The sequence below is a fragment of the Telopea speciosissima genome, chromosome 3 (genome assembly GCF_018873765.1).
Source record: "Telopea speciosissima isolate NSW1024214 ecotype Mountain lineage chromosome 3, Tspe_v1, whole genome shotgun sequence".
Lineage (NCBI taxonomy): Eukaryota > Viridiplantae > Streptophyta > Magnoliopsida > Proteales > Proteaceae > Telopea > Telopea speciosissima.
The window spans coordinates 60,020,292-60,046,220 of record NC_057918.1 but is presented as its reverse complement, the minus strand read 5'-3'; the positions used below and the strand labels follow the sequence as shown (position 1 = coordinate 60,046,220).

General features: G+C 40.1%; 2 protein-coding genes across 2 annotated transcripts; both read right to left on the bottom strand.

Moving 5' to 3' along the window:
* Positions 1-287: 287 nt before the first annotated feature.
* Positions 288-2,084, bottom strand: LOC122656789 (pectinesterase-like). The gene is made up of 2 exons (XM_043851439.1): positions 1,133-2,084; positions 288-998 (listed from the first exon to the last, which is right to left on the bottom strand). Exons 1-2 carry the CDS (start codon positions 2,037-2,039, stop codon positions 304-306), a joined length of 1,602 nt encoding a protein of 533 aa, XP_043707374.1. The 5' UTR covers positions 2,040-2,084; the 3' UTR covers positions 288-303.
* Positions 2,085-21,908: 19,824 nt separating this feature from the next.
* Positions 21,909-22,431, bottom strand: LOC122655365 (uncharacterized mitochondrial protein AtMg00810-like). The gene is made up of 2 exons (XM_043849565.1): positions 22,320-22,431; positions 21,909-22,201 (listed from the first exon to the last, which is right to left on the bottom strand). The coding sequence occupies exons 1-2, from the start codon at positions 22,429-22,431 to the stop codon at positions 21,909-21,911; spliced, it is 405 nt and encodes a 134-aa protein (XP_043705500.1).
* Positions 22,432-25,929: the final 3,498 nt, after the last annotated feature.

Genomic DNA, 25,929 nt, shown 5'->3' with positions numbered 1-25,929 from the left:
GGGGGGGGGGGGGACCACTCTGCACCCATGAATGGTGAAATTTCTGTCCCTAATGTGCTAGTGTGTTCTCATTGGTTGCTGTGCACGCATGGCACCTGTGCTTCCACCTAGAGAACAGTTCCCCCTTAACGTGTATTACACATGAAATCTGAATTACATAATTTAAGAAGAAAACCACTAATTAATATTGATCCCCTAGATGAAATCCATAAGAAGAAAGTGGCCATCATTAAACTAACTGAAATTATTACGGATACATAGAAAGAGGGGTTAGCTCTTATTTTGTCTCATGATTCTATGAAATCAGAGACCTTCAGTATAAGTAACTCCAGTTGATTTCAACCATGCACCACCTTGTATCAACGACGACACCGTGAATTTGCTCGCTTCTGCCGCATTGGTGATGATGTGATAACCGGCCCAATTCACTCGCTTACTGGTTCCTGCACCCGGTCCGCTATTCGAGTACTCCCCATAATACAATGTCTTCAATGCAAAGTCTCCACTCCATAGCGCCCATCCTTGAGGAGCAATGTGATCCCCAATGTATGATTGCATCACCACAGTCCTAGAGTACTCCTTCCATGGGCGTCCAAGATAACTAGGGAATGAGCTCTTCACCGGTGCAAGATCAGAGCTAGCTATTATCTGACAATTCTGAATAGAAGTCCCCGTGTTCTGATTCGGGTCAAGTCGGCCTTGTGCTGTCACCATGTTTTGTTGGCCACTCATTGGTTTCCTAGCAACCAATTTACAGTTTTGGAACACCACAGCTGCATCACCAAAGATGAAATCGACAGTGCCAGTGATGTAACTGTCCCTGTAGAACTGACGGAGGGTGTGTGCGTAGAGGGTGTCTTGGTATGCATCGATGCGGCAACGGTTTATAACTGATCGATCTGCACTGACACGGAGTGCCACTGCTTGGTTTTTCTGCGGTCCTGCCGTGTTTTGGATCCAAATGTCTTGTGCCATGAATCCATCAGCTGCAGCAACTGCCATTGCAAGATATTGTAAGAGAATTAGTTAAAAATCAATCGTTCTAGAGTTCGCATTAATTAAATTAAGCCATTTAACCTATCTCAAATTAGACTCGCCCAATCTAGACACATAACAAATTAATTACTTAGTGTAGCGGAATTGAAGGTTGTGGCTCCATCAACGACGTTGAGGCTGCCTGTAATGATGGTGGAATCCATGCCATCACCAACGATCATCACGTTCTTCTTCTGCTGCCCAACCTGAACATTCTCCTTGTAAGTTCCTTTCTTGACATAGATCACATATCTGCTATTCCCATTGTTGGGTGCCGATGCCACCGCTTCCGTCACCGTCTTGTATTTCCCGCTTCCATCGCTGGCTACCACAACGTTGGCATTGAGCTTGATGTCCTTTGGAAGAGACTCAAGAAGCTTACGGTCCCTACTAGTGACCCATGAAGGGAATCTCCCATGTAATGGACGGAATGCTTCTTCATCTGACGGCAAGATCGCAGTGAACATTGCTAAGGAGGTCCTAGCCCGGGCTTTCAAGTTTTGAATCTGGGCCTCCATGGCTGATTGGGCCCGCCCACCTTTGAGCCCATCTAAGCAAGTCTCATGGTTGGTGAGTACACTGCTTAGCCATGCATGGGCGTCGGCGAGTGACGACTCAGTTGAACCATGGCCGATAGCCACAACTGAGTCGTTCACACGCTTGATGGAGAGTTCCATCAGCTCCACACAGTCAGCCAGAGGCGCCTGCTCATGGGCATCATTGATGCGGCGGCTGATATGGTTAGCCGCATCAATGACTTCGGCTATGTGTGAGACAGAGTTGTTTAAGAAGATCTGGAGACAAGAGGCTGGGCCATGCACCCGATTACATATTTGAGAAGGCAGAGAGAGATTGGGGTTGCTACTGTTGTTGATCAAATGGAAAGCCACAAAAGCAGATGGGCAGATGATAGCAGCTGAACAGAGGAAGACCAACAGGGCTTTGCAGGAGAAAGTAGGACTTTTCTTGGGAGTGTCTAGAAGAAGTTGGTGAGTGCCTGCCATGATTCAAGATTGAAGCTTACGAGGCAAAACACTGTTACTACACTTGTTGTGAATCTGTTGTGTTCTGCACTTCTTTATATAGAGATTTAGGACTAGAGAAGACCAGAGTGGAAAGTATCCAATAAATTTCGAGTAACCATATTAAATTGATCAGAAACTACATGTCATGAGAGTGTCAGTGTCGATATATGGGGGAGGCGATTTCAATATTTCAACTAGGAGGACATGAATCATATCCAACAACCCACTCTTCATTCATTTTAATAGACGACACACACGCGCAACCCCGGAGGGGTGGGGGGAGTTGCAAGTGGGCTCGCTCCTGTAAAAGGGATGGTGCAATTTCTAGGAAGGTAAGTATGGTAGAACAAATGTTTGAGACCTTTATTAATTGAGTAATTATGCCAAAATAATCAACTTTAAGTGTGCGAGTCTAAGGGTGTCAAGACTCAAGAGTGATGGTAGGAATATCCGTCCAGGGATCCGCCGGGGACCAATTCAGATCCTCTATGGCGTGCTGCCGTAGAGGCCATAGCGGCCCAGACACACCGCCGCGCGTATTGTCCGCCTTACCCCTTTTTGGGCAAGCTGCTCGGGCAGGGGTAAGGCGGACACTGCACGCAGCGGTGTGTCTGGGCCGCTATGGTAAGTACGCCGTAGACGATCACAATCCCGCCTGAGACCTTGTAATCCTCAAATTGGTTGTTCTCCTGAGTCTTTGTTTGGAACCTTATCAGCACTCGAGCTTCCAAGGTCCCATGGCACCCTATAGTTTAATTTAAAGATCATATCCCTAGGTATAGTTTTATTGCTTGGCGTGCTCTAATCCAATCCTTTCCCACTCGTGCCCTGGTTATCTAAAGGCATGTCCCAGAACCTCATTCACGTCTTTTTTTGAATGCCCCCTCCCTAGTTGGATTTGGGCTCATGTTAGAAATCAGTGTTGGTCTTATCTTAGGAGCATTGGATCCTTAGATAGTGCGTGGAATTGGATCCTTGACGACTGCAGTGGAAAGACTTGCATTGACTCTCTTGGGAAACTTGCACGCTTTTGGCGCTTCAGTTTATCATATATGGAAAGAGCGCAATATCAAGCTTTGGACAGGCAATTCGAGAACCCAAGCTCAGATCTTGGAGTCCATCACTTTTGATATGCAGTCCAATCTCTCTATCAGACCGTGCATCTCCTTTGTGGAATCATCATGTTCCGTTAGCATGAAACTTATCTATAGATCTTCATTCTATGCCTAGATCATCTCTTTGATTTGCGATGAGCTTCTTTTTCTAGTTTTCTGTTTTTTCTTGTATTTTGGAAAGTTAATTCTACAAATTTACCATTGATTACTAGATCCATTCTGTACTTGTCTTCTTGTTTCCATTCTTGTAGTTTCAAAATAAACTATTACAAGAGAGATTAACAATTTAGCTGACTCTTTGACAAGGAGGGCTCTGATAGTGACGTGTATGATAGTTTGGATCAATTTCGATCCATGGATTCAGGAGATGTGTTTTGTTCCTGCCATGAGTTTCTCACGTTGATCTATTCATAAATAAAGTCTTCTACTAACAGGGGAAACAAAAAAGATCAATCAAAGTGAAGCTTGGTTGGACCCATCCAAAACCATTACAAACATACAAATTTTGTGTGTATATATATGGAATTGAATATGTCAATTATAGTGTAAACCTTTAAGGTATCCCAATGATTTTGTAAATTTTATCTTCCTCAACACTATTGCAGAACTTATGAAACTAGATTCAAATCTAAATCATATTAAAAACAAATTCAAACTAATTAATCAAAACCGAATTCAAACCGAATAACTGAAATCAATTACAACCAGACAATCAAATTTCAATTTGAAAAACTGAAAGCCAATAATATTTGGTTCTATTTGATTTATACCTTGATGTAGGCCCATACGTGCATGCCAAACCAAACCAAGACCAAGCTTCAAATGGGTTCATACTAAGCCACATCATCAAGGCCGATTCTGCCGTATGGATTTTACTTCAAGAAGATTTCCAACCGATGGCTAAAGGATTAATGTTTCCTATTTTAGAAGAGATTGACCGATTGCTAAAAGGATTTACAATTTCCTATTTTAGAGGAGACTGACCCTTTGTTAAAGGGATTACAGTTTCCTATTTTAAAGGAGATTTCTATTATTTTGGAAAGTTAATTCTAAAATGAGGATAACTCGAGGGATAAAGAAGTTGGAACCCCAACTAGGGAAACGATTTTTACCTCTCCTTAATTTTAGGGTTGAAATACAAGATCTATATTTTAGGAATGGAATAAACAAGACCATGAATTTCACAAGGAAGCATTGTTTAAACACTCATGCCACATGGACAGCCTTGGACGGATTTGAAGAAAGAAGAGAGAGAGACGGTTTCTCAATTTAGTTTTTGTTAATTTAGCATTTCTATTTGCCAAGGACTCAATTAGTATTTATTTTGATATTTATTTTCTTTTATTTAATGATGTAATTTCTGATTTATTCGTAGCCGTAGGATAGATTGCAATTAATCTTAGTCATAGGATTTAGTAGTCTTAGATATTAGAATTATGTTTATTTTCTCTTTAAATATGTAAGAGCTCTATGCTCATTCAATGGTGAAGAATGAATTAATAAAATATTAGTACCTTGAAGTGTTCTCTCCCGTAATCTTGGAAAGTTCGTTACATCCTTGAAGAGTCATGTTAATCCCGTTGTGATGTATTTCTTCTTGTGTTTGTGTGTTTGACTCTCTCGATCCATATCTTCCAACGAGGCTGCATTATACCTTCATCATGAACCGAACCCAAACGGGGGAATTGGAAGTAAAACACCTCTTCAAGGTGAAAACAGGGAGGCAATGAGAAAAAACAATATACAATTCAGTAAGAAAAAATTAATTAAAGAATGCTTATCCGGCGTTTTGGATCACAATCAAATGCTTAGATTGATGAGAACCAAGACAAATTAATTATATTCAGCAAGTGGGTTTTTGTATTAAATAAATAATTAGCTTTTGAATTTTGGTTTTAACAAAGACGACCTGAAAGTTGAAACCATGTGAAACGTTTAAAAATTTCAAAGGAGTGCTGAAGGATGATGATGAAGATTGATGCTTTTAGATCTTTAGAAATTAGGGTTTTCTTTTTTGGGGATCTGAGAGCTGTGATCGAGTCCCTGTACAATAATGTCGCTTCCTCTGATCTGCACTGTTGAATGTCCATTAATAAATAGTTGATCAAACATGGATTATAGTTGCAGACTTGTCTATTATAATGAAGTCTCATGCATGCATGCGCCTCATCAACCTTTCGATTTTAATATCATCTGTCCCCCCTGACCCTAATAAGATAAGATTCATAGCTAATGACGAATGTGGTTGGGTATTATCAGGTATTACTGGCCGATGTCGAGTGGAGCCAAGGCTGCTGCCGCAGAGTGGAGGAGAGACAGGTCTCGTGAACAAAGTCGATCACATGTGCAGCCCATCTCTGCTCAGTTTCATCTTTCTTCCGTTTTGGAGTATCCCAAAAGCAAAAGGAAAAGGTTATTTATATACGTAATTATGTGGTTATTTATATGTATTAATTATTATTTTATATGTATTGAGCGTGAGTTAGTTATTATGAGAACTATGAGTGTTAGTAGATTAGTTATTTAGATGTGGAAGGAGTCAAGAGTGGTAGGTTATGTAATGGCTATACAAACCTATTTAGTAGTAATTACGAATGAAAAGGTTGCCAGATTATTGTCCGGTAAAACCCCAAATTTATCTCTCTCTCTCTCTCTCGCTCTCTCTCTTCCTCTCTTACTCTCCCTATTATTTCTCTTTTCCTTTATTTTCTCTTTCAAGAATTCTGGATGGATTGGATAGGCAAAAGTCTATCCAATCAGGTCGGAAGTACTAATTTGCTAGCACAACTTTTGAGAGTTATAACTTTTCACTCAAGTGGAATTACGAGAGTCATAATTTCTAACGTCAACCAGGGGTCTACAAATAGACTATAAGTTTCAATCTGAGGTCAAATTCGCACGTTTAAGGGGTTTACCAAGCCTCTAAAGTTTTGTACATGATATAGAAATTTATTTTTCTATATTAGTAGTTTCTTGTTTTGTTTAGGTTTCCTTTTCTCTTTATAATCCAACCTCCTTATATACAGGTCATTTTGGATGAAATAAAGTATTTTGAAGTTTATGAATGAAATTGATTTGTTTCCTCTTCTTCCCCCATTGGAATTAGAGCTTTTTCTTTTCCTTGAGGATTTGAGGGTCGTGAGCACTAGAATGAGATCTAGCCCCTATACTTCCTACTGTGTGAGATATATCCCCATGTGGAACATTTTTTTTTTGCTAAAGGATCAAATATATTAAACGAAGGGAAAATAACCAAAATACAAGAAGCACCAGAAAATAAATTCCCCACCTACGGCAAAGCCATTAGCAGGGAAACAAAAAAATACAATACCCATTTTGGGTAAATCAATCTAAACCTAGCTCTACACTGGGCATCCACAACCAGCTCGTCCTGGGTTAAGGGTGGAAACTTTACCATCATTGAAGAAGCTTGCTGAGACGCAACCGATTTTACCAAGAAATCAGCGATTAGGTTAGCTTCACGGAAACAATGGGGATATTTCCACTCAATTGAGTCCAAGAAAGGAGTGAGGGCAGTCCACCTTTGCCAAATGAACCAAGGCACCATCTTCTGAGAAACCAAAATAAAAACTGCCACCGAATCACATTCAATCCAAAGCTTAGAAACGCCAAGAGATTTAGCAAATTCCAGACCCAAGATAACAGCATAAAACTCCGCAGCAAAATTTGTGTCCACTCCCAAAAATTCCCTGAAGGAAAAAATAACTTGAGCCTCAGAATTTCGGAAGACACCCCCTGCACCTGATATGCTTGGATTTCCCAAAGAACACCCATCAACGTTTAGTTTCACCCAACCAGGAAAAGACCTAGACCAGAACACTTCCAATAAACAAGAGGGACCCCGGGATGTCACAGAAATATTAAGCCACCTTCCCAGAAGAAAATCTTGGACTGAGATACTCCTGCAGCAAATGGAGGGACAAAGACTGCCAATTTCCCTGTGAATCAAGCCCCACACTTGGGCTTCTGAGTTGCGCCTTCCTTTCAATTATTATTTTATATGTATCGAGTGTGTTAGTTATGAGAACTATCAATGTTAGCAGATTAGTTATATAGATGTGGAAGGAGTCAAGAGTGGTAAGTTATGTAACGGTTATACAATCCTATTTAATAGTAATTATGAATGAAAAGGTTACCAGATTATTGTCCCCTAAATTATTTCTTAAGAGTTAGCTTGAGAAGAGGATTGGTGGCTTCCCAATTGAGCTAGGACGTCTGGCGTCCGTAAAACCCCAAATTTCTCTCTCTCTCTCTCTCTCTCTCTCTCTCTCTCTCTATATATATATATATATATATATATATATATATATATATATCTTTTCCTCTCTTCCTCTCCCTATTATTTCTCTTCTCCTTTATTTTCTCTTTCAATTATCTTGCACTTATCAAGATCTTTGAAGAATTTCTGGATTGATTGGATATGCAAAAGTCTATCCGATCAGGTCGGAAGTACTAATTTGTTAGCGCAACTTTTGAGAGACGTAACTTTTGACTCAAGTGAAATTACGGGATTCATAATTTCTAACGTCAGCCAGGGCTCTACAAATGGACTATAAGTTTCAATCTGAGGTCAAATTCGCACATTTAAGAGGTATACTGAGCCTTTGAAGTTTTGCGCATGATATAAAAATTTTATTTTTCTATATTAGTTTGTTTCTTGTTTTGTTTAGGTTTCCTTTTCCCTTTATAATCCAACCTCCTTATATACAGGTCGTTTTGGACGAAATAAGGTATTTTGAAGTTTATGAATGAAATTGATTTGTTTCCTCTTCTTCCCCATTGGAATTAGAGCTTTTCTTTTTCCTTGAGGATTCGAGGGTCGTGAGCACTAGAATGAGATCTAGCCCCTATACTTCCTACTGTGTGAGATATATCCCCATGTGGAACATGGTCATGCCATATACCCAACCACTCGTTGATTTGGGCCTTTCTCTAACATTTATGGTTTGAGGAATCATAGTTCTTGGATGGAAAAATCAAGAATACATGTATGCTAGATGGGACTATGTTTAATTAATGAAAAAAATGTCACTGTTTTAGACTCTTAAAGGGGCTGGTAAGCATGTTTGAATGATGGAAGGTTTGTGACTATTTACATGATGAGAATGGTAACGTAAAATTTGGCACGCCTTAGAGTTCGATATAATGAAGAACTTCGAAATTTGAAGCATCTAACAGGGTGAAAGGAAAGGAGAGAGAGATGAGTGGAGATTTGGCAAGGGTTTTTGAAGTCGAGCAAGAGTCTGGGAAGGAAGATGATGGTGATGAAGGCGAGCAACTCCAGGATGCTCACCCTGTTGTGTTGTAGAAGTAGGTGAGAGGAAGAATGTTTGCAGAAGTAGTGGGGAAACCTGTAATCCCTAACGTGGCGGCTCGTCTTAAGCTGATTCATGAAGGAAGGATCACTTGTGTTAAAATCCCTCAGAGCACCTATGAATCTTAGGTTCAAAGATTTTGTTTCGCATTGACTAGGAGGTTGAACCTTCATCAAGTGTCTCTAACAGATCTGAGGAAAGCAATCAAGGTTCAATGGAAGTTGAAGTATTCTATTGAAATCATTCCTATCGGGAAAGGTTTTATCATCTTTCGATTTGCATTGGAAGTGGACATGGTCATGATTTGGCATTGTAGTCCCATCAGGGTCAGTGGACAGTCTCTTAGATTTCAACATTGGTGCCCGAACTTCAACCTGAATGGGAATCATCTGGTTCATAAGCTGGTATGGGTGAGGTTCCTAGATTTACCTTATGAATATTGGCATCCTGAGATTCTTTTATCTTTGGTGAAAGCTTTGGGTACTCTTGTAGCCCTAGATCGTAGAACCAGGGAAGTGTCTGTTGGACATTATGCTAGAGTCCTTGTTAAGATGGAGATCATTGATCAAGGCTAGAGGAGATTCTGGTGGAAAGACAACAGTTGGGATCTGCGGAGAAGTTTTGGTTTAAAAAAAAACTGTGATTTATGAGGATGACATGACCAATTATGGGTTTTGTCGTCGCATAGGCCTCTCGATTAATATGTGCAAAGAGAGAATTCCAGCCAAAGCAAAGAAACGTGAAAGAGGTGCTGAGGTTTAAGGAGCGCAGTTTGGTGGGCATAGGGAATCCAAGAACTAGGTAGGTTCTCCCCTTGTTGCTTATGATCCTGCGACTTCAAGGAATGATGTATCTAAGCCCGATAGTGATTCTCTATAAGGGTCAGATGGTTAACTGGATTCGTCGCCGGCCATGGTGTTAGATTCTCAAGTTGTGGCTGGTGGTGTTGTGGTAGAAAAATTGGTAGATACCAATTTGGAAGGAGGAGATTCGATTTTAACAAATTTTATTCCAGAAGAGTCCCTTCCATTAAGGGAACCAGTTTCGCAGCAAATAGGCTCCATTCCTAATTTAAAGGAGAAAAATTTGGAGGAGAGATTGTGCTTTACTCACCAGGATCTTCAATCAATGATGCTATCCTCTAGGAATATAAATTCAAATTACTGTAGACATGGAGCATCTCATGCTGCTGTGGGTCATGGACAGGAAGTGGAGTGGGTCGCTGATCCCGTCGTACAGACCAATCTTTTTCTAATGTGGGTCCTAGGCTAGAAGATGAAGTGGGTTCTCCTTCTTCTCATCGTGGATTTCCTGTTACGGAGAGGCAGATGCAGGCCATTCCGTAGGGAAGCCTTATGGTTGTGCTTCATGATCAGGCTGACCATGGTGATGCTACTGTTGGGAGTGACCCAAAATGCCTTGTCCAGATCTCGGCTCGAGCGAGGGAGCGATGCGCACTGGCTGGTGTACAATAAGGAATTAAAGTTGCACCTTCCCTCACAAGGCGTCTTTTGGGGGATTGGCAAGCGCTTAATCCTACATTTGGTATCAGAGCAGGTGATCGCGAGTTCGAGTCTCCCCTGTGGCATGGGTGCTCTGTTATTGGACGTGCATTTGGGGGGGGATTGTTGGGAGTGACCCAAAATGCCCTGCCCAGATCCCTACTCGGACGAGGGAGCAATGTGCGCTGGCTGGTATGTAATAAAGAATTAAAGTTGTACCTTCCCTCACAAGACATTTTTTGGGGGATTGGCAAGCGCTTAATCCTACAGCTAGGATGTGCAGGGTCATAACAAGCAGCGTATAACAAGGAAAAATCATGATGGAGATCAGACTGATCGTAAACGATCTGAGTGCTTGGCTTCTAAATCATCAGTTATTCAATGAAGGTCTTCTTCTGGAATATTAGAGGAATCAGGAAGGTCGTGGCTAGGTTAGCCCTCTCATCTTTTTTGAAAGAGAATAGTTTGGATGTTGTGTGTATCACGGAACCGAAGTTGGAGGTTAGAAAATTTCCTTCTCTTTTTTTAAGTAAATTTGGCTATTCTGCTGAGGTTATCCATAATTATAGACAGGAGAAAGTTCAAAACATCTGGGTGGTATGGAAATTGGGATTGAGTAGGCCGGTTGTTATCTCTCTGTCTGACCAATAGTTATCTATTTGTATGTGTTGGGTTGGTGTTAGCATTTTTGTGACCTTTGTTCATGCAAGCTACCTTAGAGCAAGTCGTAGAGACCTTTGGTTGGATTTGGCAGGATTAAATATTATTTTGGCGCCTTGGATGGTGGTGGGTGATTTCAATGCAACGTTAGCCTCTCATGAAAAGAAAAGGGCTAGGTGCCTTCTCCATTGGGGAAGCCATGGAGTTTGAGACCATGGTAGACTCTTGCTCTTTGTTGAAAATTCCATCAAAGGGAACAAAATTTACTTGGTCAAATAATCGAAAGAGAGGACATGTTTCAGCGATGTTGGATAGAAGTTTTTGCACCTTTACTTGGATTGACTATTTTAGAGCATGCAGCCAGAGTGTTCTACATGGAATTGCTTCTGAGCACTCACCTCTTTTAATTATGTCTGATCTTGATTGTAAATCATAGAATTGCCCGTTTAGATTGTAAAATTTTTTGATGGAGCGGGATAGCTTTCATGATGTCATCAAGGTCTCTTGGGGGGGCTCCTATTATGGGTAGTTGATGAGCACATTTATGTGTGAAATCTTAGGGCATAAAGCATACATTTTACCACATTGGACAGAGTTACTCGGTGCTTTCTTGTGCTTTTCAGGTTTTAGGTGAATTCTTGTAAAAATGGAGGAGATGATGCTAAGAAAATGTTTTTAAGCTATTTAGAGGTGTTAATGGCATGGATGCGTAGCCCATCGAGTCAGCTTCTTAATGGTTCAAATGGCACTTGATTCCGAGTTGAAACGAGAAGTTACGGCCGTTTCCGTAACGACGCGCGAAAATGGTCTATAGAGGTTTATTTATAATTATTGGCAGTCAACCAGGGACAAAGTGAAGCAGAAGTTCGGATTCCAAGGGCCTTAACGCAATAACCAGAAGTTATATTTCCTGTACCCTAAAGATTCCATTTGGGGGGCTCTGGACAGTCCAACTTCAACTTGAGATATCTTGGGCTCCCCAACTCCAAATTGGACAAAATTTGGGTCTATTTTGGGTGATTTTTCGCAAGGAACACAATGGTGAGGCCTATATAAGCACCCCATGCTCCACGTTTTCTGAAGGACAGAATGGTATTTTATTTATTCTTGAAGAATCCTAGTCATCACCTTTACTCTCTCTCTCCTCCAACTTCTCAAGGGCACTTCTGGAATTCTACTTGGGATAGATTTATTTGAAAGATATTCTCTCACCTATGGAAAGTTGAAAAGTCAAAGATGCTTTGATTTTATTGCTTGGAGAAGATATCTACAAAGAAAAGGAAGCACTTGTTAGAATTGGAAGTTTACTTTTCTAGAAATAGAAGGTCTATGTAAACAATCTTCTCTTCTTCTTCTTTCTATTTTTTTCTTTTTTTTCTTAGGAGAAGAGAATATTCTCTTTTCTTAGAGAATATTTCTCCTATACTTTCCTCTTCTCTCTTCTCCTCTCTTCCCCCTATAAATACCCCTTGCCCTTTGGCTTGTAACAAGTTAGTTTTTTTAGTTCAGTTTTTAGTTAGTTTCTAGTTTAATTTTAATTCAGTTTTTAGTGTAATTTTTGGTTCATTCACTTAGTGAAATTTTCTCTTCTTTTCCTATTTTTGGCTTTAGTTCTCAGTTTGATTTCATAAGATTAGTTCTTTCAAGTTCTTAATTTTGCTTTCATAAGATTAGTTAATGGTTGTAATAGGATTAGTTTATACTTTAATGTCTTCAATATGGTTGTAATAGTTTCAGTTTTAAGCTTCTTAGTCTAAGCTCCTATGTTGATGACAAGACTTGGAGATTTAGAAGAGGAGGCCATGGTAAGTTCATGCAATTATTCATTCAAGCTTCTTCAATTAATCCGGTTCAAGCACATCTAGGTTTGCATTCTCTAAACTCTCAATTGCATTCTCCCTCTCATCTATCTCATTCTTCTCCCTCTATTTCTTTTATTTTTCTTATGTGGTTATTTTGTTTATGTGGATATGGATGTGTGGCTGCATTTTTTATTACTTCCAACTTGCGTTAGTATAGGATTTTATTTTTAATTACTCCCAATTTGCATTAGTTTGATAGGTTAGATGTTCATGTGTTAGGACGCCAACTTAATCCCGTAGATGTGTAATTTGTTAGATGCTTGTGAGTTAAGATCCGTTAGTTTAATCATCATTAATTTAGTGTTTAAATTAATTTGGTTCACTTTGCATTACTTTTAAGTTAGTTAAATAGAGTGGCGTATATCTTCTCGTGTTCGACCCGTAGCTACGATTGACCCGTACGCTTACGGTATAATTTTTAAACTCAAACAGTAGTTCAATCTATATTTTATATCAGAAGCTCAAGTGTCTTTAAACCCACCATTCGAACTTGGTCTAGGATTGAGTTTCCTCATTTTGATGCTGCTTTAAAGGAAGCGGAAACGTCTCTTGAAGATGTTCAAGGAGCCATGGAAACAATTGGGGTGAATGATTTGCTTTTTGGTTTAGAAGCTAATGTTAAAACGCCTTATCTAAAACCTTTGCAGAATAGCGAAAGGCTTTGGTTTGAAAAATCATGAATCAAGTGGTTGAAGTGGGGTGATAGGAATTCCAAGTTTTTTTATTTATCTACAATGATAAGGAGATCAAAAAATCATATCCATTATCTTAGGAAGGAAGATGGATTTTTGGTGGAGGATTCAAGCAGCATTGCAGAGTTGGAACTTGTGGATCTGATCCCTCATACTCTTAATGCTTCTGATGCAGTGACGTTGGATCTTATTCCTGGTACTGGGTAGATTAAGCAGGCGATGTGGGATTTGGATCCGGATAGTTCGCCTGAACCTGATGGGTTTCCTGGTGCCTTCTTCAGACATTACTGGGGGGTTATTTCCTTTGATGTTTGTAGGGCTATGAAGAGTTTCTTTAAGGAAGGTATCATCTCCAAGGGTATTAACAATTTATTTATCACATTCATCCCTAAGGTGGAAGGTGCTGTCACTTTGGACAGATTCCTTCCTATTTACATGGGGAAATTTTTTTGTAAAATTTTATTGAAATTATGACGACTATATTGAATGGGCTATTACCCAGGTTAATTTTAGAGAACAAGGGGCTTTTCAAAAAGGCAAGGTCATATTTTCCAACATCAGTTTGGCTTCTGAATTGGGGAACTTAATGCACCAGTCTGTGGGAGGTGCGACGATAGGTCTAAAATTAGATGTCCAGAAAGCATATAATTTATTATCATGGAATTTCCTCTTCAAAGTGTTGGAAAAATTTGGGTTTAATCCTTGTTGGATTTTGTGGCTACATCGGTTGTTGCTATCTACCTCGATTTTTGTTCTTGTTAATGGGGGACTAGTTGGTTTTTTTGGAGTTGATAGAGGGCTACGACAGGATGACTCTCTCTCTCCCCTCTTTTTTTTTATCATTACGGAGGAGGTACTATGTAGGGGCCTAAAGAAGATGACAGAGGAGAATATTATTAGGACTTTACGAGGTCCTAGAGATGTTCCGACCCCGGGACATCCGTTATTCGCTGACAATGTTTTATTTTTTTGAATGGCTCTTTTAAGTATGTGTAGGCTTCAAAGAATTTCCTTGAGAAATATCAAATTTTCTTAGGTCAAAAAATCAACTTTGAGAAGAGCAAGCTTTTCTATGGCAAAATCAATTTCCCTAGAAAGCTTTGTATTTCAGAGTTGCTTAATATTCCTATTTGCAAGCTGCCCACAAGGTACCTGGGAGTTGAAATTTTTAAAGGTAGGATTAATAGGGATGTTATGATGCTTCTTGTTGACAAATTCAGAAGGCCCCTCTTAGGTTGAAAAGTAAAGTTGTTGACTTTCGTTGGCCGAGTAGAGTTTGTGTGGTCAGTGGTGATGAGTATGCCAGTTCACAATTTCTATGTGTATTGGTGGCCTGCATTACTAGTGAAGCTGATGGAATCTTGATCCACAATTTTATTTGGTTTGGTGATGTGGAGGTGAGGAAAGTTTTGGCAGTGAAGTGGGACTAGGTGTGTTGTCCAAAGGCTCAGGTTAGATTGGGTATTCGTAGGTTGCATGATATTAATAAGGCATTGCTATGTAAATTAGCATGGTCTATTAAACATGACACCTCCATGGTTAGTCATTTCTTCAGGGCTAGATTTGTTAATGGTGATGGGTCTCTAAAGAAATGCTATAAATCATCTTCTATATGGCTTGGGATCAGAAAGGTCTGGGTGGTGGTTCAGCAAAATGAGCAATGGGTCATTGGTAATGGCAAGGAGGTGAATTTGTGGAAGGATCGTTGGTTGGGGAATGAATCTTTAGCAGAATTTTCTGGTCTTGATATGGCTCTCTTTAATGATAAGCATGATAGAGTTGTGGATTTTATTGTGAATAATAGCTGGTCCTTTCTCCAGGTGGCTTCTCGGTTTCTCAATGTGGCCTTTTAATTGGCCAAGTCGGTGTACTAGCCCTCTCCTCCCTTGGAAGATCAAAGTTTCTAAAAGCTCACCCCCTTTGGAAAGTTTTTGGTTTGGTCAGCATGGGATGATATTCGCAGAAGAAATCCCATGGTACCTTGGTACTTGGTGATCTAGAATAATGTGTTGCTGCCACACTATTCCTTCTTTGCATAGCGATTAGTTTATGGTAAGATTCCTTGCGATAAGACTGAAGATGAAGGGTATTCTTTGTGCTTCTAGACGCGAATTCTACTTATAGGAATCAGAATCCATTGGTCATATTTTTCTAGAGTTCCCATACAATAGATGTTTGTGGAACCAGTTCCTTGATCTCTTTGGTTTTAGCTGGCCCTCTATTGCCTCTTATGTTGAACTAATTTTATGATGGAAGAGGAAGGCAAAGTCGGTGCATCTGTCTGAAGCTTGGATGTCGGGTATTGTTTTAAGGGATAATTCCTTATATTTTATGGCGGGAAAGGAATAAAAGGAAGTTTGATGGTAAACTGGCTGATTTCCTTTACTCCTTTAATGTGCTAAGGATTGTAAGGATTGTAAAGTTATACCTGGAGAGTGCTTAACCACCCAACATAGACTGGTGGTCTTGGATATGTAATTTGGTACAAGGCACCGTAAGAAGGCAAAACAGGTTTGCCCTAAGATAAGATGGGGCCACCTACAAGGAGCTCTTCTAGATCCATTTTTCGATAAAGTGGTCCTACAAGAGAGGTGGGATTTAGAAGGAGATACCAACGATATGTGGATTATTATGATGACTTGAATCAAGAAAGTTGCTAAGGAAGTCCTTGGGATTTCCAAGGGTATGCGTCTGGGCCCTAGAGAGACTTGGTGGTGGAATGACGAGGTCCAAGCAGCCTCTAAGATTAAAAAAAAAGATCGTTTTAAGACTTGGCAAAGGACTAAAGAGGTAGAGGATAAAGTGAGCTATTATTCGGCGAGAAATGAAGCTCAAAAAATTATGGGGAAAGTAAGAGCGAAGAAATATGATGAACTTAATGAAAAGCTTAGTACAAAGGGAAAATGAGATCTATTAGATAGCTAAAATAAGAGAAAGGAAGAGCAGAGATTTGGATCATGTTAGATGCATTACGAGCGAAGATGGTAGAGTACTAATACGGGATGCGGACATTATGGAGAGATGGGATGAATATTTTTATAATTTGTTAAATGGAGCTACCTTAACTCTCAGGGTAAATTCGGAAGTGGAAAGGAATAGTCTTGAAGCCAACACATGCCAGGGACAGCTTCAACAAGCTGGAGAAGATGAAGTCAAAGAGACCCTACAAAAGATGAAGGTAGGCAAAACACCAGGACCAGATGAGATCCCAACTGAAGTGTGGAAAAGCTTAGAAGGACGGGGGTATCTTGGCTAACCAACCTATTTAACAAGATTCTGAGTACAAAGAAAATGCCAGATGATTGGAGGAGAAGTACTGCAGTTTCGATTTATAAGAACAAAGATGATATCCAGAACTGCAATAACCATAGAGGCATTAAACTAATGAGTCACACCATGAAACTTTGGGAGAAAATCATTGAAGCCCACCTAAGAAGAGAAACTGATATATCGGAGAACATGGTTTTATACTGGGGAGATCCACGACAGAAGCTATTTACCTTCTAAGGAGGCTTATGGAAATATTTAGAGCTTACAAAAGGAATCTCTATATGGTCTTTATCGACCTAGAAATGGCCTATGATAGAGTTCCTAGAGAGCTCATTTGGCATGTCCTAGGGAAGAAAAGGAGTTCAAGTAACTAAGTGGATATAGTTAAGGACATGTATGAGGGCGTGGTGACAAGTGTCAAAACGGCAGAGGGACAAAGTAATGAATTCCCAATTACAACTAAGTTACACCAAGGATCAGCTCTAAGCCCCTATTTTTTTGCACTCATCATGGATGATTTAACTACACATATTCAAGATGAAGTCCCTTAGTGTATGCTATTCGTTGATGATATTGTTTTGATAGATGAGACAGTGGAAGGGATTAATGCAAAGATGGAGTTATAGAGATTAAACTTGGACTCAAGAGCTTTTAAGTTAAGCAAAACAAAGACAGAATATATGATGTGTAACATCGGTCAAACCAGGAGAGATGATGAAGTGGTGAAACTTGAGGGGCGAGAGCTACCACAGAGTGAATGCTTTAAATACCTAGGATCAACCTTTAACGAAGAAGGTGATATTGAAGATGATGTTTCCCAGTAAATTAAAGTCGAATGGTTGAAGTGGAGAGGAGCATCAAGAGTCTTATGTGATAAACGCATGTTTATTAAGCTTAAGGGGAAATTCTATGAAACAGTAATAAGACCAACGTTGACATATGGAGCGGAATGTTGGGTAGTTAAGAAGAGTAATATAGATAAGATCAGTGTAGCGGAGATGAGGATGTTGAGGAGGATGTGTGGCAAGACCAGGAGAGTTAGAATAAGGATTGTTTGTATTAGAACCAAATTAGGAGTTGCACCAATCTAGGACAAGCTTCATGAGAGCCGCTTGAGGTGGTTTGGTCATGTACAAAGGAGATCCATGGATGCACCAGTAAGAAAGAGTGACCAGATTCATTTGAAAGGAGCTAAAAGAGGTAGGGGCAAGCCTAAAATGACTATTGGAGAAGTGATAAGAAAGGATATGCATATGGTAGGGCTCGTTCCTAGTATGACCGCGGATAGAGCTGTTTGGAGGTCAAGGACCCATGCAGCTGACCCCTCGTAGGGAGATGTTCTTGGGATGCTGCTCTGACTATTGCTTAGACTTTTTCCTTTAGTACTTTTATTTTATTTATTTATTAATTTATTCCTTTAACCCCTTTTACATTTTTACTTCCTTATACTACTCTTATTTCTTTTATTGTTATGGCCCTTTCGGATCCATGTAGCCGACCCCATTTAGTTGGGATAAGGTTATGGTTATTGTTGTATTTAATGTGCTAATTTTTCTTCTAAGAGAATTACCTCATTCCTTCAATTCTCTGGTTCGCAATGCCCAGGATCTGATGTGTGCTTGAAGATTAAATACCCTGTGGTTCCTAGAAAGGCCCATTTTAATAGGGAAGTTTTTTGGTTTAAACCTTTGTTGGGATGGAACAAACTTAATGTTGATGGTTGTTCAATTGGGAATCCGGGTAGAGCAGGAGCGGGTGGTATTCTTCGAGATATTTCTTATTGCTCCATCTCGGCCTTTAGTATCCTCCTGGGTATTAAGACCAACTATGTGGCCGAATTTGAAGTAGTTATCTAGGGGTTAAAGAGAGCGACAGATCTAGGTATTACCAAATTGTGGATTGAATGTGATTCGGTGGCAGTCGCATGTGCTATTCAATCTTAATCGATTCCATTATTTGTGGAGCAGGATTGGTTGGCATTGTTCTCTTATTTGAATCAAATAAGTTGGAAAATTTCTCGTTGTTTCAGAGAAGGGAACCTGGGTGGCAGGTTTTTTAGTTAAGACAGCGGCTAAGCAAGGCGTTTCATCTCCTTATTTCGTGTCTTTTCTTCAATCGATTAAGGATGCATTCTTTGACGGTTCGTGTCTTTTCTTCATTTGGGCTGGTGACATTGAGGCTCGAAAGGTAGGGACAGTGAAGTGGGATGCGGTTTGCAAGCCAAAGGTGGAAGGCAGTTTGGGCATTCGTAGGCTTCGCGATATTAATAAGGCTTGGCTTTGGAAGCTGGCATGGTCTATTAAACATGAGAACTCGGTGTTGTGCAATTTTTTGAGAGCCAGGTTGGTTCACTCTGATGGTTCTTTAAAGTCCCCCTCGCCTCCCTCTTCGATTCTTCCTGGTATTTGCAAGGTTTGGGATTTGGTGGAGCAAAATGAAAGATGGGTGATTGGGAATGGCAAGTCTGTGCGGTTTTGGACTGATGCTTGGCTGGGTCATGAGTCAATTGCTAGTGCTTCAAAGCTGGAATCGGATCTTTTTAAAGACAAAGCAGCTTGTGTGTCTGATTTTATTGAAGGCACTTCTTGGGCTCTCCCTCAGGTTCGGTCTCGATTCCTAGGTGACATCTTTGATTCTATCAGGAATATTACCTTGCCCAACTCGCCTACTTCGGACTCTTGCTTCTGGGGCTGCACCCCTTCTGGTAGGTTCTCTGTGAAGTCTGCATGGGAGATGCTTAGAGGGAAATCCCCCATTACACATTGGAGTGCCTTAGTGTGGAATAAATCCCTCCTTCCTAGACACTCTTGTTTTGCTTGGCGGCTGGTGCTTGGGAAAACGCCTACTAATGCGGCTGTGGCAGCTAGAGGGGTGTGTCTGGTGTCTTGGTGTGAGCTGTGTGCATCTAGTGTGGAATCGGACTCACATTTGTTTCTAGATTGCCTTTACTCTCTCCGGTTATGGCAGAGGTTCATGGATATTTTCAATGTTCATTGGCCAAGTCCGGTCTCAATCGGTGTTCTTTTTCTTTGGGGTAAAAGGAAAGCTGGAGTGGTCCCTATGAAGGATGCCTGAACAGTTGGTATGATCATAATGATGTACTGTATTTGGCTGGAACGCAATCACAGAAGGTTTGATGGGATCGCTTCGGAGGTGGATAAGGTATTTTCTGGTTTCCTTACTTCTATGAAGGAGCTCTCGTGGTCCTTTACCACCCCCTTCTCTTCTATTATTGATCTATGCTGCGCCCGTAGATTGGATATTCCCATCATCCCTAATCCTACTAGGGTGATGTTAGAAATTAGATGGTGTTGCCCTTCTCCTGGCTGGGTGAAACTCAATGTGGATGGGTGTTCGTTAGGGAACCCGGGCAGGGCAGGTGCAGGTTGTGTCCTGAGAGATCATCGAGCCGCTCATATGTCTGCCTTTAGTGTTTTTCTTGGTAACTTGACCAGCTATGAGGCGGAGTTCAGGGCCATCTTCATTGGGCTGTTGAGAGCTATAGATTTGGGGATTACTCATCTTTGGGTGGAGTGTGACTCCAAGGCTGTGGTGGATGTGCTTAATGCCAAATCTATCCCCTGGTTCGTCACTCAACATTGGATGGGTCTGCAGCCTTTTCTTGATTCCATTTCTTGGAAAGTCACCCATTGTTTTGGAGAAGCGAATCCAGTGGCGGACATTCTGGCAAAGTTGGCGGCGAAAAGGGAGTCCTCCTCTCCCTGGTTCGTGGCCTTTACTCCCTCGATCTAGTCATTACTGTCGGATGATGCTTTGAGTAGGCCTAGGTTTAGATTTGCTTAGGGTTCTAGGCTGCTTCATTGGTTGTCACTAGCCTTGGTGTTAGTGAGTTGTTGTTGTTCTCGTCTGAGTATGCCTAGACGTTCTCCCCTTGTATTCTTTTTTATTTTTTAATATATTCCTGTTGATCTTTAGCAAAAAAAAAAGATTCAGGTTCTCTCGGTAATTATTCCTGATCTTGTGTCTCTGTCTTGGAGTTGATTGACTCTTATCTTTGTTCTCTTTGATGTGGCGGCTTTGCTCCCTTTCTTGTTTTTCTTGTATTTGTCTGGGTATGCCTGAACGTTAAACACTTGTATTATTTTTCATTTATTTAATTTAAGTCCTTGTTGATATTTAGCAAAAAATTATCATAGTTCTCTTTGATTTGTGCTTTGCAAATCACATTGGCAATAAAATCTTATCGGTTCTTGAATCGGCCAGTTTGATCCAATTCAATCTCATGCAAAGTTCCCATGTGGCAACTTCTCAACCACTTAAAACCAAGTGAGAGAGAGGGTGGGGAGCTGGAGTTAGAGAGGGGGAGAGAGAGAGAGAGAGGGAGAGAGAAGTAATGGGAGTGATGCAGAGGGAAAAGAACCTGGAGGAGAGCAATGACGAAGTGAGGTGAGAGGCACCACTTGCAACAAGATCGCGTGGGTGTCGAAGCACACTTCTGCTTTTAAAAGGTGCAAGTGTCGGTGTTGTCGAAGCATACTGCTTTGGGCAAGGGGCAGTATTAGAATTGTATTGGCATGAATGTCTTAGTATTTTTGTATATCATATATACAAGGAAGAGGACCTATACTTATACTTCATGAGGTACAGTATATGTACAATACAAGAATACAAGGAAGGAAGGTAATACATGGTGTAGTACAATGCAAATATGGTATATACAGATATACAAAAATATTATATATGATATTCCTTAATTAACATTCCCCATCAAACTAAATGTGGAAAGCGTTCCCAACTTGAGTTTGGAAACTAGAGTATTGAAGTGTCCTAGGAGATGAGCTTAGGTGAAGATGTCAGCAGTATGAAATGAAGAGGTAATTGGTATATGACAAAAAGCATCACGAATAAGATATTGATGCACAAAGTAACAATCATTCTTTATATGTTTGGTACATTTATGAAAAACATCATTGTGAACAATCTGGATTGCCTTTCTATTACCATAGTGAAGAGTAGTAGCACTGGAATGTGTCACTCCAATGTCTTTGAGTAGCCAACATAACCAAAGAAGTTTAGAGATTGTATCTATAGTGGCACGATACTCTACCTTCGTGCTGGAGTGAGATGCAACAGTTTGTTTCTTGTTGTGCCAAGAGATAAAGGAATCCCCCAAGAAGAAATAGTAGCCAGTAGTGGATCGTCGATCGATGGGGTCTCCAGCCTAATCAACATAAGAATAGACACATAGCTCTAGAGATGAGGGAGCAAAACATGTAGACCATGAAGAGTGTGCCTTTGACATATCGCAGAATGCAAAGCACGACAACATAGTGGAACAAGCGAGGAGCAGACATAAATTGACTAACAAGATGTACCACATGAGCCATATCAGGACGAGTCACCGTGAGATAGACAAGAACCCCCACTAATTGGAGATAGAGAGTTTCATCCTAAAGAGGAGTGCCATGAATAGGAGTCATCCAAACATTTTTCTCAAGAAAAGTAGGTGAACTCTTGTTCTCAATCAACCTGGCACAAGATAGTATATCAAATACATACTTGGCCTGAGAGAGATAGTATCCATAAAATCCAGATGAGGCCTCGAGACCCAAGAAATGGCTAAGAGATCCAAGATCTTTCATGTCAAATTGCAGGTGATGGAATTGTTTTAGTTCTGAGCTACCAGCAGAATCATCGTCAGTACTAATCACATCATCCACATAGAGAAAAAGAAGAATGGTGTCTTATGTAGATTAACGAATAAAAGTACATTGGAATATGCGCTTGGTATGAAAAAGAACTGATGAATAGTGCTACTAAACTTCACAAACCAAGCATGGGGAGGCTATTTGAGACCATACAATGCTCGACGTAAGTGACATACATGTGAGGAGTATGATCATAACCTGGTGATGGTTGCATGTATATTTCCTCTTCAAGATCTCCATTAAGGAAGGCATTATTAACATCCATTTGGAATAATGATAGTTGGCATCCTAGTCATACCAGGTGGCTCTTTCGGGAGCGGGGTGTGACAGAAGTAGAGTATCGTATCGTTATAGATACAATCTCTAAACTTCTATGGTTATGTTGGCTACTCAAAGACATGGGAGTAACAAATTCCAATGCTACAATTCTTCACTATGATGTAGAAATGTAATCCAGATTACTCGCAATGATGTTTTTCATAAACGCACCAAAAACATATAGAGAATGATTGTAACTTTGTGCGTCAATATCTTGTTCATGACACTCTTTGTCTTATACCAGTTACTTCTTCGGATCAGATTGCTGACATCTTCATGAAAGCTCATCTCCTAGGACACTTCGATACTATAGTTTCCAAACTCAAGCTCGGAACAACTCTCCCACATTGAGTTTAAGGGGGGATGTTAAGGAATATCATATATAATATTCTTGTATATCTGTATATACCATAGTACTACACCATGTACTACCTTCCTTCCTCGTATTCTTGTACTGTACATGTACCTGCTCGTAACCTACAAGTATAGGTCCTCTTCCTTGTATATATGATATACAAAATTACTAATACATTCATGCCAATACCAAAGGACCGTGCTTCAACAACACTGACACCTCCACATTTCAAAACAGCAGAGGTGTTCTTTGACACCCACGCGATCTTGTTGCAAGTGGTGCCCCTCACCTCACTCCTTCATCACTCTCCTCCAGGGTCTTTACCCTCTGCATCTCTCTCTCTCTCTCTCTCTTGGTTGATCATATATTTCATTATAATTCAATGATTTAGAGTATCAGTTCCTATTGGATCCCTTTGAATGCCATATTCAAAGTTGAAATCGGATCTATTCATTAAAAAGAATAGATCTGATATATTTCTTACGTATCCATAGGTGCTATATTGGATTTGAATTAGATTTCAGATTAATCTATATTGATTGACTAGCTACCTCCATTATGTTCTTGCTAGTAAATACCACTATTTTTGGTTTTGGACCTTCCAAATTATCCATGCCGATTTTTTCTGATCATTCAATAAATAGATTCATTCTCTTCATAAAAAATAGGTGGTAGAACCTGTAAAGATTTCTTTTTCGATTCATCCCTAGAGTTGAATACCTCATTCAAGAATTTTTTTTGGGTCCAATCCATAGGAAACAATAGAAAAGGCAAATACCTTATGATACACCAGATCCGGCTCGGTTATTGATAGAGTGAATAGATACGTCATTTCTTGAAATCTCTCTTCTGATTCAAAATCGTGGTGTAACGTATATCCCCCCCCCCTCTCTCTCTCTCTCTCTCTCTCTCTCTTGCAAAACTCTTCTTCTACCTTTCCCTCTCCCTCTCCGGCTCCAACTCCCCACCCTCCGCCCTCTCACCCGGCTTTAATTGGCTGAGATGTTACCACATGCATGGGAACTATGCATGAGATTGAATCGGACCAAATTGGCCGATTCAAGAACCAATAAGGTTTTATTGCCGATTTGATTTGCGAAGCACGAATTAAAGAGAACTACAATTCCAATTCTGATTCCTCAAACCATGAATGCTAGAGAAAGGCCCTAATCAACAAGGGGTTGGGTATATGGTATGACCATGTGCCACATGGAGATATATCTAACACAATTGGAAGTATGGAGCTAGATCTTGTTCTAGCGCTCACGACCATCGAATCCTCGAGGTAAAGAAAAACCCTAATTCCAATTGTGAAAAAGAGGAAACAAAGCAATTTCATTCATAAACTTCAAGATACTTCATTTTGTCCAAAACGACCTATAGATAAGGAGGTCGGATTATAAAGGGAAAAGGAAACCAAAACAAAAAACAAGAAACGAACTAATAATATAGAAAAATAAAATAAGAAACTAAAATTTCCTTGTTTTTTTTTTTTTGCTAAAGATCAGCAATGTATTGATTATGAAAAAGAAAATGTTACATGATGGACTTCATATCAGAAAAGACACCGGAAAAAAAAGGGCGTAAGCCCCACCACACGCCCTAAGTGAACCTGTAATAGGGCCGGCCCATGGCATCCTAGCTTACAATGTGGGAGATGAAACATGGAGAGGGTTGCCAAGAGTTTGATTCTTTTCTTTTTGAGGCATGGTTTGCAAGGGCATCCGTTGCCGCATTAGTTTCTCTATAGCAGTATGTGATTCTCCATTGGATAGAGCCGAGGAAGGGGGAGATAGACCACCAGCTTTGCATGAAACTCCAAGGGATCTTACCGGAAAGGATAGCCGACACTGTAGCTGCAGAGTCACATTCTATCCAGAGCTTGGAAATGCGAAGCTCGTGAGCTTCTTTAATACCCACCATGAATGCTGCCATCTCGGCCATGAAATTAATTCTAACCCCCTGGTAAGAAGCAAAGCACTTAATTGGAGAGCCACTGAGAGACTAAAATTTCTAAATCATGCACAAAACTTTAGAGGCTCGGTAGACCCCTTAATGAATTTGACGTTGAATTAAAACTTACAGTCAATCTATAGAGCCCTAGCTGACGTTAGATATTATGACTCCCATAATTCCACTTGAATAAAAAATTACGACTCTCTGCACTTGCAAATTAGTACTTCCGACCTGATCGGATAATCTTTTGCCATTCTAATCGATCCAGAAATTCTTCAGAGGTCTTCTCTACATCAATATCTTTGTTCGTTAATGTGTTAGTGATTCTACTGTGTCTTTAAGGGATATTCCAAATGGAAGAAAGATGAAACTGAGCAGAGATGGGCTGTACATCATGTGATCGACTTCGTTCTCGAGACCTGTCTCTCCTCCACTCTGTGGCAGCAGCCTTGGCTCTACTCGACATCGGGCATCCTTCAGGCTGTTCACTCTTGAATATTGTTTATTCTCAATGTTAATCCACTTGATATAAAGATCCCTACCTATTAATAAGACTAGATAATACCCAACCACATTCGCCCATTAGCTATGAATCTTATCTTATAAGGGTCAGGGGGGACAGATGATATTAAAATCGAAAGGTTTGGACATCTGACAGTGCAGATCAGAGGAAGCAGAGACATTCTCAAGTCACCAAAATAAAAAACCCTAATTGCTAAAGATCTAAAGGCATCAATCTTCATCATCATCTTTCAGCACTCCTTCGAAATTTTTAAATGTTTCACATGGTTTCAACTTTCAGGTCGTCTTTGTTAAAACCAAAAGACAAAAGCTAATTATTTATTTATTACAAAAACCCACTTGGGTTCAGATCTTTACAGGATAAAAGCCCCCTTTTTTTGTTATTAAATTGTATATTCTTTAATTAATTTGTCCTGGTGCTCATCAATCTAAGCATGTGATTGTGATCCAAAACGTGGACTAAGCATTCTTTAATTAATTTTTTCTTACTGAATTGTATATTGTTTTTACTCATTGGCTTTCTGTTTTCACCTTTGAAGAGGTGTTTTACTTCTAATTCTCCCCCCCCCCCCCTTTGGGTTTGGTTCATGATGAAGGTATAAATCAAATAGA

Excerpts from the sequence above, each read along its gene's own strand:
- LOC122656789 (XM_043851439.1), bottom strand. The coding sequence starts at position 2,039 with ATGGCAGGCACTCACCAACTTCTTCTAGACACTCCCAAGAAAAGTCCT. Across the intron at positions 999-1,132 it reads CACAACCTTCAATTCCGCTA|CAGTTGCTGCAGCTGATGGA; the intron begins CACTAAGTAATT and ends ATCTTGCAATGG.
- LOC122655365 (XM_043849565.1), bottom strand. The coding sequence starts at position 22,431 with ATGGATGTTAATAATGCCTTCCTTAATGGAGATCTTGAAGAGGAAATA. Across the intron at positions 22,202-22,319 it reads TGTCACTTACGTCGAGCATT|ACACCATTCTTCTTTTTCTC; the intron begins GTATGGTCTCAA and ends AATCTACATAAG.